General features: G+C 31.6%; 1 protein-coding gene across 2 annotated transcripts in view; it reads left to right on the forward strand.

Moving 5' to 3' along the window:
* LOC114349529 (glutamate receptor ionotropic, kainate 2) overlaps positions 1–16,415 on the forward strand; it is a 599,640-nt gene that overhangs the window by 81,743 nt on the left and 501,482 nt on the right. For both annotated transcript variants that reach the window (XM_050643108.1, XM_050643113.1), the window contains exon 2: positions 7,750–7,840. In XM_050643108.1, coding sequence (XP_050499065.1) covers positions 7,774–7,840 — 67 coding nt within the window. In that variant the 5' untranslated portion in view covers positions 7,750–7,773. The remainder of the gene's footprint in view (positions 1–7,749; positions 7,841–16,415) is intronic.

Here is a 16,415-nt window from a genome sequence, read left to right on the forward strand (position 1 = left end):
TTTTTGCGTTTTGTGTACCACTACATGCGAAGAAGATTTCGAAGATACCCAATTTGGTTTTAGAAATGCTATGGGAACCATGGAGGCACTTTTTGCGCTTAACATCCTATTACAAAAATGCCGTGACCAAAGAAAAGATGTATTTGCATGTTTCGTGGACTTCGAAAAGGCATTCGATAAAGTACAGCATGTAAAATTAATGCAAATACTGAAAAATATCGGAATAGATGACAAGGATATTCGTGTCATTAAAAATTTATACTGGAATCAAACTGCTATCGTAAAACTTGGAGACAACTACACCGATGAAATCTCCATACAACGAGGAATCAGACAAGGGTGCATTTTGTCGCCAACATTGTTTAATATTTACTCGGACCAGTTATTTAAAAAGGCACTTGAGACACAGCCATATGGAATAAAAATCAACGGGGAACTACTTAATGTGGTTAGATATGCAGACGATACAGTAATTCTGTCAGATAATATTGAAGGTGTCCAAATTCTGCTTGATCGTATTCACGAGGTAGGAGAGGAAATGGGCATTAAAATAAACTCAAACAAAACCAAATTTTTAGTGTTTATTCGTGACTCACATCCCGATGCAAAGCTTCAATTAAACGAAGTCCAAGTTGAGAAAGTTCACAAAATGACATATTTGGGAACTGTGATAACGGACCAACTAGATCCAGACATAGAAATAAAACGTAGAATAGCAATGACTGAAAGTATCGATAATGAACAAAATTGAAGCATTGGAAATGTGGATTCATAGACGAATGCTGAAGATACCTTGGACAGCAAGGAAAACTAATGAAGAAGTAGGTACTAAGGAGGGTCAATAATGATAGAGAATTGCTAAAGACTGTTAAACATCGAAAAATGTCTTATCTGGGACATATAGTGAGGGGAAGTCGATATAAAATATTATAACTGATCCTTAAAGGCAAAATAGAGGCCGTAGAGGTGTAGGAAGAAAACAAGTTTCTTGGTTAAAAAACATTCGTGATTGGACTCAGATATCAAATGCAGGACAATTATTCCATATTGTAGAAGCTCGAGAAGCCTTCGCAGTGGTAATCGCCAACGTCGGATAATTCTGATATAGCACGTGAAGAAGAAGAAGTACAACCGCAAATGATGATAGATATGTACCACCAGTGGTATATGAACCACAGTTTGGGAACCGCTGCTCTAGGTGTTATACCTTTATAATGTCTCTAAGGTTATATTGTTGCGTTCCAACGTTAGTCACTTTGTATAGCAGTGTGACTTGCGAAGCTTTATTTGTGTTTTACTCTGGGCTAATTAGCAAAATTCATGGAAAACTTATTTACCAGCAATTTTATTGCTGGAATCGAATTATAAGATCCTATATATTAATAATATAGGTATGCAAAGTCCGCAGATAGTCTGCTACTTTTTTTATAAATAAAATGGCGCCGACAAATCGTATTTTTTTCAATTATTGCTCTATAACTCCGAACATTTTAACTTTACAACAAAAACACTCCAATATAAATTCACTGCAATTAAATTCTGCATAGAGATATGTTTTTTCCGATTTGCTCCGACGAAAATTTTCCTCGGAAAATGCGGGTTTTCCCAACAAAATATCTAATTTTCAAATAAAGTTTTAGGTAAGTAATTATTAATCAATAAGTAAATAACTTAGTGACATCAAAGCTTACTTGGTATAGATTGTAATTCCAGAAGCCGGTGAAAATTAAGCGAATATTTTAGTAACAATTCAATTGTTAATTAACAATTTACGACCGCAATAATAACCAAAATAATCATGATACATTGATCAAACTTATAAATATTATAAAGATGAGATGGTTATTTAATATTTTATCGACAATATATAAATTTTTCGTTTTTTTGCATAATCTTTAAATTTTGAAAAAAAAAATAGTTATAATACGCTGGTCTAATTAGTAAAGTACAAAAAAGGGTTATTTATCAGCAATTTTATTGCTGGAATTAAATATTATGATCCTATATAATAATAATAAAGGTATGCAAAGTCAAGAGATAGTGTGTTACTTTTTTTATTAACAAAATGGCGCTCCCAAATCGTGTTTTTTCAATTATTAGTCTATAACTCCGAAGATTTTAACTTTACACCAAAAACACTCAAATAAAAATTCACAAAAATTTAATTCTACATAGAGGCATGTTTTTCCCGATTTGCTCCGACGAAAATTTACCTCGGAAAATGTGGGTTTTCCCAACAAAATCTCGAATTTCCAAATAAATTTTTTGGGCAAGTAATTATTTATCAATAATTAAATAACTTGGTGGAATAAAAGCTTTCTTGGTATAGATTATAACTGCAGAAGCCGGTGAAAATTAAACGAATATTTTAGCAACAATTCAATTGTTAATTAACAATTTACAGTCGCAATAACAACCAAAATAATCATGAGACATTGATCAAACTTAGAAAGATTATAACGATGTGATGCCTATTTAATATTTGGTTGACAAAATATAAATTTTTCATTTTTTTGCATAATCTTTAAATGTTAAAAAAAATAATTATTCAGAAATTGTTTATTATATTATAATTAAAAAAAAAAATACTTAAAATGCGTATTTCAAAGGTCTTGAAAATGAATGCTTTAAAAATTTTTTCCAACCGTTTGCAAAAAAGTTATGAAACAGAAAATAAACATACGATTATTGCGTTGTTTATAATTTGTTTTAATTGTTTCAAAGCTTAAAAGTGAGTTTATGGTACAAACTAATTACTCTCAAAAAATATCAAACATCAGTTCAATGGTTATATTTTATTCAAAGATTAAAAATGTTTTTTTTTGTAATTTTTAGCGCGAAAGTAGGCTTGATACAGAGCCGGAGATGTTAACTCGAAGCGACTGACACGCTTTAAACTCGCGCGAGTTGTGTATGTGGACGGGTATAATACATAATACATAGCTACGGTACTGTATTAGTCTACTTTCGCGTGTGTAAATTACAAAAAAAATATTTATAATCTTTAATTAAAATATAACCATTAAACTAATAATCGATATTTTTTGTAAGTAATTAGCTTGTACTTTAAACTCACTTTTACGCTTTGAAAGAATTTAAAAAAGTATAAACAACGTAGTAATCGTATGTTTATTTTGTTGTTTCATAACTTTTTTGCAAATGGTTGGAAAAAAGTTTTAAAGCATTCATTTTCAAGATCTTTGAAATAAACATTTTAGTTACTTCTTAAAATTAGAATATAATAAAAACTTTCTGAGAAACATTAATTTGTTTATAACTATTTTTTTAAACATTTAAAGATTATTCAAAAAAATTAAAAATTTTTATTTTGCCGACAAAATGTTAAATAGGCATCTCATCTTTATAAGATTTCAAAGTTTTATCAGTGTATCATAATTATTTTGGTTATTATTGCGACCGTAAATTATTAATTAACAATTGAATTGTTGCTAAAATATTCGTTTAATTTTTACCGGCTTCTGAAACTATAATCTAAACCAAGATAGCTTTTATGTCACCGAGTTATTTAATTATTGGTATATAATTACTTATCTAAAACTTTATTTGAAATTTAAAGATTTTGTTAGGAAAACCCGCATTTTCCTAGGAAAATTTTCATCGGAGCATATCGGGAAAAAGATCTCTTTATGCAGAATTTAATTTCGGTGAATTTTTATTAGGGTGTTGTTAGTGTAAGGTTAAAATGTTCGGAGTTATGGAGCAAGAATTGAAAAAAACACGATTTGGGGGGCCATTTTGTTAATAAAAAAAGTAGCACACTATCTGAGGACTTTGCATACTTATATTATTAATATATATAATCATAAGCTTCGATTCCAGCAATAATATTGCTGGTAAATAACTTTTCCCAAAAATGGCCTATTCTCCGATAATCAGCCCAGACTATTAGCAATTTTGGTTGTAATGTCGACATTTGTTTTCGATCTGACTTTCTGCTGTGGCTAATTTATTCATAAATGCCTGGGTGGAGTCTAGATTTGACATTCATATTTCATTATAGGAAGGATGTGAACACTTTGCTCCTCAAGTATGGACGTATTTTACGGTTTTTAAGTATCCAACTAAGTTTTCCAAATCCTGTCCATGCCAGTATTACTCTTCTAGTGAATTAAGTACTTTGGTTCTCTTTGGCATGTTTCAGAATTTGGCCTAGGTAGATATATTCTTGAATGAAACTATTTCATTGTCATTTAGACTATTTAGAGTCATACGTCTGGGATCGTCTGTATTTATCATTGTTTTTTTTTTGTATTTTTGCTTATTCATATTCATTATTAAACTCATTACATTAATTTTTTGAGAAAGCTACACACATCAGTGGAGTCAATTTGGTTTCAAAAATAAAACTGACACCAGAGAGATCATCTTCAGTAAGCAAATATCGATACAGAATGGTCTAGATAAAAAAATAATGTTTTTTCTGTTTTATCAATTATAAAAAAGCATTTGATAACGTAAAATACATGATCATTAATCATGATAATTATCGGCATACGTATAATGAATACTCAAAATTTACTAAAGAGACTGACTTTGATTTCACTAACTTAGGTTTAGGTAGGTACTCAGGCCCGGCCCTAGGCATTTTGCCGCCCTGGGCAAGATCGGCGACCGCTGCCCCCCCCCCCCCCGTCCTTGGTATACCCAAAATCTCAAAAATTTCACCATGGCTCTCAATTTGCTGAAATCTATCACTTAATGCATTAACGGTTGTGTCTATAATTTCTAAATAGATCTAAATTCTAGATTCTAAAATAATTATATCGTGTCTCTGAATCTAGGTCCATACTTTCATCTTCAGCCTCATGGCCAAATAGTTTTTTCACTTTCCTCTTTTTTTGCTATTACTGTGTCTCCGATTTTTGGGTTCTCAATTTCTAATTTTGATGGTAGCTTCTGAGAGACTTAAAATTGATTTCCATTTTTTTTTCTAATAAATTGACAGCTTGATACACTCCCATGTCAGTACTCTGCAGTGATTTGTTGACTACGTTGATGTGAAGTAAAATGCCCTGTCTTATTACCACAGAGCAAAGAAAAGTAAAATCACAGATTTGATTTGCCAAACAGCTTGCCTCATGAGAAACAATTTTATCGTTGTTTTTATTGACAGTGATCTCTACAAGAGCATCGTAGGTTTCTTCAATTTGGTATCTGATGGGAGTAATTGCATCAATTCTACTTTCCCATCTAGTTTCGGACAAAGGTTTTAATGTTAGGCTAGAAATATGATTTTTCAGTATAGACCAACGATGAATAGATGCTGAGAGAAAGTTGTAAATTTTTGTCACTAAGGAAAAGACAGAAACTGCAAACTGTGAGGCTTTAGCAGCATCGTTCACGACTAAGTTGAGTAAATGGCTAGAACATGGGACAAAAAATGCTCTAGGATTCATTTTCAAAATTCTGTTTTGAACTCCCAAATTCTTCACTTTCATGTTTATCCCATTATCATATCCTTGCCCTCTCATATCCTCCAAAGGTATTCAGAGCTCACTCAGTTTTTGCAAAATAACTTCTGTAAGTCCCAAACCAGTGGTTTCTAGTACAGGCACAAATCCAAGAAAATGTTCTGTAATTTTAATACTTTCTGAACAGGAACATAAATCGACAAAACGTACCTACAACAATAGTCATCTCTTCCACCTCAGAAATATCAGATGTACAATCTAAAATTGTCCTATAATACTTTGTTGCCTTCAAAAAGTTTAAAATTTTGTTTTTGATTTGGTCATGTAGGGTTAAATAATTTCGTTTTGAATACGTTTTCCCAAGTAGTGATGCTGCTTGTTACTACCATTCGTTGTTCTCCTAATGTGTTCTTATAATCAAATTTTCCAAAGAGCTCAACATGTTCAACATTACCATTGTTGTGATGAAACAGTAGATGAAATAAGTCTGAATGTCCAATGACAAGTTTCTGAATTTAGAACGTTTCGTGTTTCTTTGTCTATGGTTTTAACCGATTCTTGTCTAATTGCTAGTTATACCAACTATCGCTGTGACTGCGGTAGTAGCTCTATGTTGGCTAGGTTGAGCAATATTGTAACCATCAGTGTGTAACGGTTTTAGAAAGTTACCTATGGAAATTTTAAGCCTTTTTGTTTCAATCTGCTCTCATTTTGCTGTATTGACTGCCAGAAAGACGTTTCCTACCATCCATTATTGCACTTACCCAATTATTTTTAATAACACTAAACACTGAATGGTATCCTGGCACATACCGGTACAGGAACTACGCTGTACAACAATTATTGAAGCGTTTATTTGAAAAACAATACTTGTCCAAAAATTAAAATTTTGGAAATCAAGAAAAACTTACCAGACATCAGTTGTTTTTATACTTATGTTCTATGTAGTTTACTTCGGACATCTGAGATTTTTACACAGTTGAATGTGTCAGATGGATAAAGAAACTACTATTCTATGAGAAGAATACATAAATCGAATTTGCGAAAAATGGACATGTGTTGTTTTTCAAATAAACATTTCAATTGATTTAAATACTAAACACAGTAAAATAAAAGCTACCTACAAGCCTATACAATTAAACGAAATACAAACACACAATAAAATTGTGAACTGTACATCTATGATCTAATGGAAATTTGGTAACAGGCTACAAAAAGCGCGAGTCAACAAATATCAGTTATCAGTCGGTGCTACTGCACCTGAACCTCTGTTTGAATCATAAAAACAATTCTGGTAGGGAGGTGTGATGAGATGAGGGGTAGTTCTGATCCCACTATTCTTATGCGATGAAGAAGAAGGCGGTGTTGTCGATTTACCGTCGAATGAACCTTGCAATTATTGTTATTGTTTCACTTATTTAATTCTCGTTTTTACAGTTGAATTTTTGCCGCTCTTGTTCATAATATTGATTTTTTATAATATTGCAAACATAATTTATTATTTCTTCAATCTCAAAAATCGGCTGTCCTCTAAAATTTGCCGCCCCTAAAATTAACCGCCCTGGGCGGCCGCCCAGTTCGCCCACAGTTTACTTCGGACATCTGAGATTTTTACACAGTTGAATGTGTCAGATGGATAAAGAAACTACTATTCTATGAGAAGAATACATAAATCGAATTTGCGAAAAATGGACATGTGTTGTTTTTCAAATAAACGTTTCAATTGATTTAAATACTAAACACAGTAAAATAAAAGCTACCTACAAGCCTATACAATTAAACGAAATACAAACACACAATAAAATTGTGAACTGTACATCTATGATCTATGGAAATTTGGTAACAGGCTACAAAAAGCGCGAGTCAACAAATATCAGTTATCAGTCGGTGCTACTGCACCTGAACCTCTGTTTGAATCATAAAAACAATTCTGGTAGGGAGGTGTGATGAGATGAGGGGTAGTTCTGATCCCACTATTCTTATGCGATGAAGAAGAAGGCGGTGTTGTCGATTTACCGTCGAATGAACCTTGCAATTATTGTTATTGTTTCACTTATTTAATTCTCGTTTTTACAGTTGAATTTTTGCCGCTCTTGTTCATAATATTGATTTTTTATAATATTGCAAACATAATTTATTATTTCTTCAATCTCAAAAATCGGCTGTCCTCTAAAATTTGCCGCCCCTAAATTTACCGCCCTGGGCAGCCGCCCAGTTCGCCCACCCCTGGGACCGGGCCTGTAGGTACTTTCAAAAATGTTTTTCTATAAAAAATTTCTATATTCTAGTTTCTACTAATAATTATTTCTTCTTACAGATGACAGCCTAAGAAAATAGAAGTATGCGGTTACTGATAGTTGTTTGGTTGTTCGAACATATCACTTGTTTACCAGACACTATTCCTATTGGTAAGTTAATTTAATGTATGAATATTTATGGAATTTTTTTTATTATAGCCATGAAATTCCTGGTAAAAATGTAAAAACTTTAAATTATGCACGTCCGTCTGTCTGTCTGTCTGTCTGTCTGTAAACACAACTCCTCCGTCATTATACTAGCTAGAATGACAAATGAGGTGTCAAATGAAACTTATAATCCAAGGATGGTACTAAAGGTGAGAAATTTGACCTAGGCTGTCTGTCCGTCTGTCCATCCGACCGCGAATATAACTCCTACTTCATTATACCAGGTAGAATGACAAATGAGGTGTCAAATAAAAGCTTATAATCCAAGGATGGTAATAAAGGTGAGAAATTTGACCTAAACTGTCTGTCCATCTATCCGTCATCTCAAATATAAGTCCTCCGTCACTATACAAGGTAGAATGACAATTGAGGTGTCGAATGAAAACTTATAATCCAAGGATGGTGCTAAATGTGAGAAATTTGATGTAGGACTTCCGGTTTTAGAAATGCGACCAGAAGTACTGTTTTAATGTCACCGGAATAGTACAAGTGATATATTATTTATTATTCGACGCGCCTTCGAAAGACGAGAACAAATATATACTTCCGGTTTCATGATTGTCTGTCCGTCTGTATTTCCATTCGCGAATACAACTCCTCCGTTATTAATACAGATAGAATGACAAATGAGGTGTCGAATGAAAGCTTATGACGCAAGGGAGAAATTTCACATCGGACTTCCGATTTTAGAGTTGCAACCGTAAGTACTGTTTAAAAGTCACCGAAATAGTATAAGCGATATATCATTCCACGTACATTAGCAAGATGAGAACAAATATAAAATTTTGGTTTTTATATTATTTTCGGTTAAAGAGTTCTAACCAGAAGTGCCATTATAGTCGCAAAAATAGTACATGTAATACATCAATCGAAGCGTATTGAAAAGTTGAGTTTAAATTTTTAGTTCCGGTTTTGAGTAATTTCTGTTTAAACAATGTTTAAACAAAATTAGTAAAATCGTCTATCAATCGACGCAAAGTTACACGAAGAGTTCAAATATCGACTTCCAGTTCTACTTTCGATTACTTTGGGTGAAAACATAGGACTTACGAAGTCCAATTACTTGTTTCAATTTAAATATAAACAATTATTATTTCAATATTTTACCTAGTATTATTCATAATAGACCCTACATAATACACTTTTTTGAGGTGAGCTTGTTAGCTTCTAAGAATATAAAAATATACAGGGTGATTTATTAAAACTAAAGATCATGTACTATGATATATTTGCGTGAATCACCCTGTATATTTAAATTTATATTTATAAAACGTCCATTTGAATTTAAAAGTTAACGTGTCCAAGTATTTTTTTATAATTTTTTAAAATAAATACACACACAATTTTTGTTTCATACGTGATTTCCATACTTTATAATTTCAAAATTTAACCCTGTATATAACCCATATACCGGGTGTCCACTTATATTTTCCCCCATTTTAACTGCCTATAACTTCTAAACGGCTCAAGATAGAAATATGCGGTTTTCGCTGAAATGACTTATTTTAGTAAAAGTTTTGTCTGAATGGATTGAATTTTTTATATCGCTTTCAAACACGAAAATAAAAATGGCGGATCTTTGAAAAAAACGTTGTTGCCTTTTTTTTAATGGAACACCCAGTATATTTTTTTGCAATTTTAAAGAAAGGTGATTCACCTATCCAGCTGTATAAAGTTTTTCAAAATTGGTTGTCAAATCACTGAGTAATTAATTTTTAAAATGAGAGGTGCAACGTGGATATCGCATACCTAAATAACATAACTAAGCAAATTGATACTATGTTATGTGATTTCCACATCGCATCTCTCATTTTAAAAATTAATTGCTCAGTCACTTGACAACCGATTTTAAAAAAAATTATATCGCTGGATAGATATGCTATATATAAATGACCGTTTTTTTAAATCTTTAGGTAAATGCCCATTTTTTATATCGCTTTTAAATAAAAAATGGCGGATTTACTAAAAAAAACGTTGTTGACTTTTTTCATTAAAACACCCAGTATATTTTTTTATAACTTTAAAAAAACGGTCATTTACCTATCCAGCGATATAAAAAATTTTAAAATCGGTTGTCAAATGACTGAGCAATTAATTTTTAAAATTAGAGATGCAATGTGGAAATCACATAACATTAAATCAATTGCTTCGTTATGGTATTTAGGTACCTATGTGATATCCACGTTGCACCTCTAATTTTAAAAATTAATTACTCAGTGATTTGACAAGCGATTTTGAAAAACTTTATATCACTGGATAGGTGAATGACGTTTCTTTCAATTTTCAAAAAAATATACTGGGTGTTCCATTAAAAAAAAGTCAACAACGCTTTTTTTAAAGATCAGCCATTTTTATTTTCGTGTTTGAAAGAGATATAAAAAATTCAATCCATTCAGACAAAACTTTTACTTAAATAAAACATTTCAGCGAAAACCGCATATTTCTATCTTGAGCCGTTTAGAAGTTATAGGCAGTTAAAATGGGGGAAAATATAGGTGGACACCCGGTATAATATATTATGTTATGTACACCCTGTACACATTTAAAATTATTAAAAAGTATACATTTATACAGAGTGGGCCAAAGAAAACAGCCCACCTCGATATTTGGCAGTATTTATTAGATTTTAAGGAAATGACGAAACATGTCGATTTTAGATCTAAGGGCGACATATTTTTACAGTACATAAATCTGTCATTTGTCAACCCCCTTCCTTCCACTTCCCCCAACCTTTACTTTTAAATAGGGAGTAGGAGTCGTGTGCTAGCTCATTTGAAAGGTTATTCAATTCTCTGTTCAGTAATATAAACATGAATATAATTATTTCTACAGGGTGTCCAAGAAAAAAAATGTTTTAATTAAAATAATTGACACAAAAAGCACAAAAAGAAGAATGTATGTAATTTATTTAATTCAAAATACATTTTACTACTGTCACAAAACAAAAAAAAAAAAAATTGTTTTTTGATAAATTAACTTTGCTCTTCGCTTAATTTCAATGTTCAAGCTGCCACCCATCTGCCTCTTGGTAGGTTGAATATTGAATTTACGCAACAAACAATGTTTATTTATCAAATAAACATTTTTTTCTGTTTTCTTCAGCAGTATAATGTATTTTGAGTTAAAAATAAATTACATACATTCTTTTTTTTGTGTCAATTAATTTAATTCAAAATAATTTTTCTTGGACACCCTGTATAAATAATTATGTCAATGTTAATATTACTGAATAAAAAATTAAATAACCTTTCAAGTGAGCTAGCACATGACCCCTATTCCGTGTTTAAAAATACGGGGTGGGAGAAGTGGAAGGCAGTTGGTTGACAAATGACAGATGTATGTACCGTAAAGATGTGTCCCCCTTAGATCAAAAATCGACCTGTTTCGTCATTTCCTTAAAATCTAATAAATACTGCCAAATATCGAGGTGGACTGTTTTCTTTGGCCCACTCTGTATATAAAATTCGACGAGCCTCAGCGTTTTTATAATTTTTTAAAACAAGGACAGACATAATTTTATTCCATAAGTGCCTTTCACACTGTGTATCCTTGGATAGTGTACAATTTGCATACTTTACCATCTCAAAATGATGAAAATTTTTTCCCTTCTGTGTATTTCGTAAATACTGACCACAGAAATATCCTAGTGAATGATGATAACCATATTTTATATAAAGCAAAGCTTTCTCGTGGCCAGTCCTTTTTTCTTGTTGGCAAAACATAATCAACCACCCGTGTATAGTAATTTTATTCAGCCAGTTTAAGGGAATATTGGCATCACGGGACTGAAACATACGCAGAAATTTTTTTATGGCCAAAATTGTTGGGGAAATCTCGCAGTCGTGTAACGGCCACCTTTTTTTATGACTGAGCCTGGGATGTTGTAGAAGATAATTTTGCGAGTTTATGTTGTCGATGGAAGCAGAAAATGAATTGGCTTCATAATTACAGAAAAAATTTACCGCTCAGAGCATTCAATTTATTAGGAAGTAGGACTTAGTCGCATAATATATAAAACTTGTTTAAAAACTTTTCTAAGAATATAGATTTCGATGAGAAATTTGTTTCATTTCCTCTTCCGCTATTTTTCTCAGATATTTTCTGCCATCAGGGCCCCCGCAAGGCTGATTGGCGCCCGCGTGCGGGACATATTTTAGCACCCTTTAAATCTACTATACAGGGTGAGTGGGGAGGAACGCACCAAACTTTAAGACTGTATAATATACGTAAAAATAATCAAAAATAACTCATATGTTGCTATTCGATTTTCAGTTGTTTCCAAGATACGGGGTATTAAAATTTTTCCTACAAACTGACGATTTATTTATTGCTCTAAAATCGGTTGAGCTGTGCAAATGAAATTTGGTGGGTTTTAAGACATAGTTAGTGCGCATGTTTTGACATACAATTAAGAATTTTATATTCACCATTGGCGCGCGTACGGGTAATAGTCTAAAATTTTTGAAACAAAAAAAAATAGTACGCCACTGAGATATTTCAAATTAAAAATTATTTTTTAATTCCCTGTTCAAATTTCTGACAAACAATCTATCTTCATGTTTGTTCATACGACGCTTCGTTTTCATGCAAAAAATAAAATATCTTAACGCTTACAAAGTATTCGAAATAAGTTTCTACACATTCATATAGAAACTTTGTCGAAAACTTTGTAAGCGTTAAGTTTTATTTTTTGCATGAAAACGAAGTGTCGCATGAAAAAAAAAAGGAAGATAGATTTTTTGTCACAACGAGGAATTTAAGAAAGATTTTTATTTTTGAAATATTTAAGTGGCGTGCCATTTTTATCTTTAAAAAATGTCAGACTATTACCCGTACGCGCGCCAATGGTGAATATAAAATTCTTAATTGTATGTCAAAACATGCGCAGTAACTATGTCTTAAAACCCACCAAATTTCATTTGCACACCTCAACCGCTTTTAGAGCAATAAATAAATCGTCAATTTGTAAGCAAAATTTTAACACCCCGTATCTCGGAAACAAATGAAAATCGAATAACAACATATATGAGTTATTTTTAATTTTTACGCATATTATACAGTCTTAAAGTTTGGTGCGTTCCTCCCCACTCACCCTGTATAAAACTAATAAATATTTTTGAAAAATTTAAACCCAGAATGAAAGACTACATTATTACTGAGGCCGAAAGTTCCTGAAAACTTCTATAATGTTTGTTTTAATAAGTTACAGGGGTGAAGATAAAAGAGAAAATTTAGTGTGATTTTTAATAATTGCAAACATTTAATTCAAAAGAAACTTTTTATTTATTTTAAGGGACTATAGGCCCTCGGCAATAACGTTATCGTTCATTCTGCGTTTAAATTTTTTAAAAATACTCATTAGTTTTCTCAGGATTCGAAAAAAATAAATACGTTTAAAACACATTGAAAATTTTGACAGGCGACATTTTGCGACTTTCCCCTTAAATTTTTTGCAACATTAATGAAGCACCCTGCATATTAAATTAAAAATACACTTAGGTAAATAAACAGTAATATTTTGTCATTTCAAAGTTTCCAGACAAATTTTATACAGGGTGTATAAATAACAAGGAACCAGGTTATTCTTCAGAGAGAAAAAGTTAGGAGAAAAAGTTATTCTTCATAAAAAGTTCTGCATTGTCTAGAACTCAGAATGCAACCATCAAATATCAAATTTTATGAATATTATACGAGGTATGTCAAAAAATATGAATTTCGGTCAAGAGCAAAGTACGTTTAGTTTTCACAATATTGAAACGTTATTATGAAAAGTTGTTCAGCATTGAAAACTATGTTTCTATATGCAATTACATCCTTTTAATTGAAATATATTGTGATCTAGAAAAACACTTTAATTTTGATCGAAACTCATATTTTTTACCTTTATATCTCATATAAAATTAAAAAAAAATTGATAGGATTTGATGGTTGCATCTTAGATTTTAGACCATGCAAAGCTTTTTAGAAAGAACTTTTTATCGTACATTAATTATACTTTTCAACAACACCCTTTTCATTTATTAGAAATAATGTGATAATTCTTTTATTATTAATAATTATCCCTTTTCAGTTATTACAAATAATGTGATAACTCTTTTATTATTATTAATTAATTAATCAATAACAATACAAGAGTTATCGCATTATTCGTAATAAATGAAAAGGGCGTTGGGTATCTGTAATTTGAGAAAAAAAATTCAATTAAAAGGATGTAATTGCATATTAAAACATAGTTTTTAATTAATTCCAAACAACTTTTCATAATAATAATTTTCGATATTGTGAAATATAAGGTACTCTTGATCGAAATTCATATTTTTGATACTCATAAAATTGACACAATTTTATATTTGGTTGCATTTTAGTTTTTAGACTATGCAATGCATTTTATGAAGAATAAATTTTTTCCTTAAAATTAATAATAAAAAAGTTTCCCCATATGGTTCCAAGTTACGTAGACACAATGTCTTCATTATTTTCTTTTTTTTTTTTCAAAATAAATTGTAAATTGTGGATTTTATTGGAGGAAACCCGATTATAACTATTTAAAATGAACTATTATTATTCTATGCAATGATTATGGTACTTACCATTTTCACAATTAATTTAATTTCCACACCACTTAAAGTAACAACAAATAAAAAAGATTGTCCAATATTTTTTACACGAAAACAAGAGTTTAAAATCAGGGCAGAACAAACCCAACGGATATTGCAATAATAGTCGTAGGTAATTATTAACACCAATATAAAATAAAATTTTAAACCTTTCACTGCAGGAAACCACCCGTTCACCAGTAACAGTAAATAATGATTGTGCCTGCCAGTAAATAAACGCGTAGACGAGAAGGGAAAAGATACTCAAGTCAAATACATAATCATAATTCATAGAGTATTTGTTTACTTAAGGGTATAATTATCATAAATTCAATTAAAAGATTCACTTTATACGAGTAAACCTGCTTGATCCAGCAAGTTGTGCTTTTGTTGGAGTAAAACTGCTAAGTTGCGTTTTATGGGTGTTAATTTATGTTTCTACTCGTCAAGGAGTGTGATTTGATCTTTATTTCACTATTTTGAGTGTCGCTTTAGTTTACAATATAAAATCGATTGGATGGTATGCCAAGCGTAATTCAATCTACTTCAAAGAAAAAAATTAGGAAGGAACAACAAAATGTAATATATTCTTGACGGAGTAAGTTCAACATTTCAGAACGGGAATAATTATTTTTTCAGTAATAACACAATATTTCATTTTTGAGATTTCTCTAGCTGTTCATGAAATAATTAAAATTGTATATAAAAAATGATTATCTCATTTAAAATAAATATTTATTTATCAAACCTTCGGTTTGGCGCCCCTTTGACCGCGTGCGCCGCACGCGTTGCACGCCCGCTTACGGGGGCCCTGTCTCCATAAATTATGTTTTGAAAGTTTAGTAAAGTACATTAAGCTGTTTAAATATATTGACGTGATTTCCGTTTTTGGTAGTCTCTTTACTTTCTGGTTCACGTTCTACAAACTGAACAAATTGCATCGATTATTCGAGCAAGACTTGTTGACAGTTCAAAACTTTATACCGGTACATAATAAATTGCTGCCATCAAAGTTTTGTTTAAATCCAACTGGTGATTTGCGAACGAATTAGGAGTCACTTGAGATTTATGACAGCAATCTAAGTTTGTTTTATATAGATTGTTGTTTTGCTCGTTATTCGTTTATGAAACTTACAGACAATTTTCTCAGTAGTCAATGAGTTTCCAGTTTCCATGAATTTTCGGCTCGTGAATGTTATAATTTCCATCAGAATCAAACTAATCGCTACAACACAAGTAATCTTGGAACTGATGATTACACTTCAATCCGGGAATCAATAACATTGCTGCGGAATAATGATGTTCAGAAAAAAGTCACACCATTTTGAGCGTCGGGTTTGGGGGGACAGGGGGAAATCGGTAAACTCGTAGTTTTTTAAGTTTTTCGTCAATATTTCTAAAACTATGCGGTTTAGCATGAACAAACTTCGATACAAAAATGTTCTACATTAAATTTGAAATAAAAAGGCCCTATGCATAATCCTTCTAAAATGAACTGTTTCAAAGGTACGGAGGTAGTACCAAAAAAAGGCCTAACCCAGACATCCAAAGTAGAAGTTTTCCTAAAATACCAAATCGTTTATATGGTCCACATATTGTTCAGTAAAAAGTTACACCATTTTGAGCGTCCGTTTTGGAGGGAGATGGGGGAGAAGTCGGTAAATTAGTAGTTTTTTACATTTTTCGTCAATATTTCTAAAACAATGTTTTAGCGTAAACAATGTTCTATACAGAAATGTTCTACATATAATTTAAAACAAAGAAGGTCCTATACATAAAATCAACGATTCCAGAGTTACGGAGGATGAAAAGTGGAGTTTTGAGGTTTTCGATACTTTTTATATTTTTTGGGCAATTGATGATGCTTTTGGGTGGTGAGGTTGACGTTTCTTCAGGGTGTATAATTCTAGGCTCAGTGGAGG

Source organism: Diabrotica virgifera, chromosome 1 (genome assembly GCF_917563875.1).
Source record: "Diabrotica virgifera virgifera chromosome 1, PGI_DIABVI_V3a".
Classification (NCBI taxonomy): domain Eukaryota; kingdom Metazoa; phylum Arthropoda; class Insecta; order Coleoptera; family Chrysomelidae; genus Diabrotica; species Diabrotica virgifera.